Source organism: Sprattus sprattus (genome assembly GCF_963457725.1).
Source record: "Sprattus sprattus genome assembly, chromosome: 19".
Lineage (NCBI taxonomy): Eukaryota > Metazoa > Chordata > Actinopteri > Clupeiformes > Clupeidae > Sprattus > Sprattus sprattus.
The window spans coordinates 25,252,359-25,257,134 of record NC_137917.1 but is presented as its reverse complement, the minus strand read 5'-3'; the positions used below and the strand labels follow the sequence as shown (position 1 = coordinate 25,257,134).

The 4,776-nt window shown below is 46.4% G+C and overlaps 1 protein-coding gene across 1 annotated transcript in view; it reads left to right on the top strand.

Annotated features, from left to right (window-relative positions):
- The window catches only part of spaca6 (sperm acrosome associated 6), a gene marked incomplete at both ends in the record, with an annotated part of 6,896 nt that extends 3,220 nt beyond the window's left edge, over nucleotides 1–3,676 (top strand). Inside the window, 4 exons of the mRNA XM_080858112.1 lie at nucleotides 73–150; nucleotides 1,641–1,741; nucleotides 2,887–3,043; nucleotides 3,555–3,676. Coding sequence (XP_080714238.1) covers nucleotides 73–150; nucleotides 1,641–1,741; nucleotides 2,887–3,043; nucleotides 3,555–3,676 — 458 coding nt within the window. The remainder of the gene's footprint in view (nucleotides 1–72; nucleotides 151–1,640; nucleotides 1,742–2,886; nucleotides 3,044–3,554) is intronic.
- Nucleotides 3,677–4,776: the final 1,100 nt, after the last annotated feature.

Here is a 4,776-nt window from a genome sequence, read left to right as displayed (position 1 = left end):
TGTGTGTGTGTGTGTGTGTGTGTGTGTGTGTGTGTGTGTGTGTGTGTGTGTGTGTGTGGGTGCACTTTATAGGTTTCCAGGTAGAAGGCTCTGTGTACAGCTGCCGCGGCTGCCAGTATGAATCGTGCGAGTTCCCTCTGGACTGCCCAGGTGAGGGGTCAGAGGTCAGTCACGGCTCAGTCTTGGCTCAGTCTCGGCTGTGTGTGTGTGTGTGTGTGTGTGTGTGTGTGTGTGTGTGTGTGTGTGTGTGTGTGTGTGTAGTCACGGCTCAGCTCGTGTCCTGTCTGCTCTGCTCTGCCTCTACCCACCTCAGTCACATATGTGTGTGTGTGTGTGTGTGTGTGTGTGTGTGTGTGTGTGTGTGTGTGTGTGTGGCCTCTACCCACCTCAGTCACATGGTGTCTTCTCCTCAAAGCCACGGGGGGGAATCACTGAGCTCTGAAGTGACTGTCTCGACGTTGCTTTCAACTCCGAGATTACATAACTGTGTTTCTTCTGGTTGTGCGAGTGCACACATGCCCGTAGACACACACACAGCCACTCACACACACACACACACACACACACACACACACACACACACACACACACACACACACACACACACACAGAGAGAAAGAGAGAGAAAGAGGGAACATCCTATTTTTTGCTTGTTAAATCCCTGAAATGTTCTTAAGAGCAAGCCAGGACTGGAGAGCAAGCCTCACTCTCTCTCTCCCTGTCTCCCTTTCTCTCTCTCTCTCTCTCCCACACTCCCTTTCTCTCTCTCTCTCTCTCCCACACTCCCTTTCTCTCTCTCTCTCCCTGTCTCTCTCTCTCTCTCTCTCTCTCTCTCTCTCTCCCACTCTCTTTCTCTCTCTCTCTCCCACACTCCCTTTCTCTCTCTCTCTCCCTGTCTCTCTCTCTCTCTCTCTCTCTCTCCCACTCTCTTTCTCTCTCTCTCTCCCTGTCTCCCTTTCTCTCTCTCTCTCTCTCTCTCTCTCTCTCTCCCTGTCTCCCTTTCTCTCTCTCTCTCTCTCCCACTCTCCCTTTGCTGTCACTCTATCTCACTCACACACACACAAACACACATACACAGGCCTAAACAAAATGACGCCTAGTCCATGACATATTTTCACACATAATATCATTTGCGCAGACAGCCCCAGAGCTACACACACACACACACACACACACACACACACACACACACACACACACACACACACACACACACACACACACACACACACACACATACATGCTTTAAGTCCTCAGATTGTTGATGTAAGGTGGCAGCACCCTCCTCCCACGCACTGTGGTGTTCATTTTCATCCTGTGCCATACAATTACTGCTCAGCGTATATCATTAGCTGCCTTGCCTGAGCCCAGAGGCACCCCTTCAACAGTATAATTAAGGGACGCCCCCCCCCCCCCCCCCATACCATTACCTCTTCACCCCTCCCTGAGAAAGAGCACTGCTTTAAGGTGATACACTAAGGGTTTATGTGTGTGTGTGTGTGTGTGTGTGTGTGTGTGTGTGTGTGTGTGAGTGTGTGTGTGTGTGTGTGTGTGTGTGTGTGTGTGTGTGTGTGTGTGTGTGTGTGTGTGTGTGTGTGTGTGTGTCTGTGTGTGTCGCATACATATGCATGGCGTTCCAGTCGAGGAAGTGGTGGTGGGGGAGAACAACCGGACACAGATGCGGTGCGATGTCCTATTTCCGTTGCCAGGTGACATTGAGGTGGTGTGGAGGTATGCTGAGGTGAGGCTAACGACAGCAGGAGAGAAGTGTCAATTTGCCAGCTCTGTTCACTGCTAACTTCATTAGCACATGCTAAGGACAGCAGGAGAGAAGCGTCACTTTTCCAGCCCTGTTCACTGCTGTTAACTCCTACATTAGCACATGCTAACTGCCTTCAGGAGCCACTCCGATTATATCCATAAAGTAAAAAAATTAAATAGCTAGCATGTTATCTGCCCTGTATTTCACATTTGGTAATTATGGAGGAAACCTTTCAAGTTATTTCAGCACTTTGACGTGGCAATGGCAGCAAGACCATGGTGAATTAACAAGCAAGTGTAATGCAGTCGGCCTTGGAACTACTTCACAGCCTTCATATCACGCAGGAAGTAATGCTCACATCTGAAACGCTTCTCAGCTAATCAAAATGCTGCGTTCCACAAAGTCATGGCATAAATAGCATTAATACAACTTCACACACGGAAGATGGATTTTTTTTTTTTTTCGGCACAGAACCTCATTCTCATGCCCAATATTAATCCCAAAGCCTCTGCCAGAGCTCAACTTGACAGCAGTGCTGTGAGCCGCGAGGAAACCTCTCGTTTACCCCTTAAAGATGCAGGCCGCGAGAAGGCTAAAGTTTATTGATATTTGAGCTCAACAGCCAATCAAATCACTCCTCTCCCATCCATGCTCCTGAAGCAATGTGCTGATTGGCTGGAATAGTGTATGGCTCACACCGAGTAATCCACTGCCTCGTAGACTGCACCTTCAAACCGTGTTTTCATTAAGCAGTAGAAGAAACAGCCATTGGAATGGCTGTGTAGTAGCTTATGGTTGTGCCATGTGTTTGTGTTTGTGTTTGTGTTTGTGTTTGTGTTTATGTTTGTGTTTGTGTTTGTGTTTGTGTTTATGTTTGTGTTTGTGTTTATGTTTGTGTTTGTGTTTGTGTTTGTGTTTGTGTTTGTGTTTGTGTTTATGTTTGTGTTTGTGTTTGCGTTTGTGTTTATGTTTGTGTTTGTGTTTGCGTTTGTGTGTGTGTTTTTGCCAAGTGTTTGTGCCAAGTGTTTGTGTTTGTGTTTTTGCCAAGTGTTTGTGCCAAGTGTTTGTGTTTGTGTTTGTGTTTGTGTTTGTGTTTGTGTTTGTGTTTGTGGCTCCATCTGCAGACGGAGACCCAGCTGCTGGGGCTGCTGAAGGAGGTGACGGTGGGCGTGGACCGCCTCTACTCCATCCCCTCGGCCAGCCCTCAGCACACGGGCACCTACCAGTGTGAGATCTTCACTGAGGGGCGCTCCATCGTCCGCCTCTACTTCTTCCTCACAGGTGATTACCCCTGCCAGCACCCCTACACCCCCCACCCCCCAAATTTATGGAGGTTAGCGATTAGCCCAGCTAGCCTGATACCGTGGCAGCACCCCCTACACAGTGGAAACCCCTCATTTTCTCTGCTGATCGTCTCACTCCCTCTCTCTAGCTCTCTCTATGCCCACTCTCTGTACCTCTCCCTACCTCTTCTCTCTACCTCTCCCTACCTCTTTTCTCTACCTCTCCCTACCCCTTCTCTCTATCTCTCCCTACCCCTTGTCTCTCTACCTCTCCCTACCCCTTCTCTCTATCTCTCCCTACCCCTTCTCTCTACCTCTCCCTACCCCTTCTCTCTATCTCTCCCTACCCCTTCTCTCTGTGTCACTCACTCATGGTCAGCCAATCTCTCAATGTCTCCTTCTTTTTTCTCCCTCTCTCTGTCTCTCTGTCTCTCTCTCAGTCATTCCGCAGTTTGTGATTGGCCACTCTGAACTGCAGGGTATCTTTGACCAGACCCTGGTGTCTGGAGGTCAGCAAGCCCAGGCGACCTCTGACCCTGCTGCCACCTCCCTGTTGCGCCTGCCGCCCCCCTCCCTTCTCACCGCGTGCCTCAGCGGTCTGCTGCTCCTCCTGCTCTTCTCTCTGGGGTAAGGGTGTCCTCACTAATCCCCCCTCACACACACACACACACACACACACACACACACACACACACACACACGTACACACACACGCACACACAAACAGACACGCACAAACACACCTCCACACACAAACACACACACAAACACACACACACACACAAACACACACAAACACAAACACACACAAACACACACACAAACACGCGTACACTAAAAAGTATGATAGCACACATAGAGAAACCTACTGAAGTTCACTGAGGTAAGAGCAGAGCAAAGGAAGGTCCTGAGATTTTTGGAAAATACGTAACCGCATCATTTATCAGCTTAGAAACTGAGCCCTTCAACTCTGCTAGTATACTACATATACAGCCGCGGAAAAAATTAAGAGACCACAAAATTATATTATACAAAATTATTACTATTTATTGGTATGAGTTAAAGTAAAGTTAACATTTTAGTTTTATTCTATATATTACTGTCAACATTTCTACCAAATTTCAAATAAAAATATTGTCATTTAGAGTATTTATTTGCAGAAAAATTGGTCAAAATAGCAACATTTTCAGATGTTTTCAGATCTCGAATAATGCAAAGAAAACAAGTTCATATTCATTCTTAAACTACAAAATACTTATGCTTCAACTTAGGAAGAGATCAGAAATCAATATCTTGTTATTTTGACCAATTGTCATTTTTCTGCCAAAAATGCTCCAAATGACAGTATTTTTATTTGAAATTCAGTAGAAATGTTGTCAGTAGCTTATAGAATGAAACAAAAGTGTTAATTTTACTCAAACACATACCAATAAATAGTAAAAAAAGAAAAACTGATACTTCTTTCAAAGTGGTCTCTTAATTTTTTCCGCGACTGTATGTATACTGGAATGCATTCTTCTACATACACACACGCATAAACATGTCTATACAATTACCATAGGCGTCAGTTACGGGGGGGACGGGGGGGACATGTCCCCACCACTATTCATGATTTGAATTTTGTCCCCACCACTCTTAAAAATGTGCAAACCAATTGCGACCGAAAAAACCCACCAGGGTAGGCTAATCACATAGCGTTTACTGTCTAATATACTGTCAACTCCTATAGTT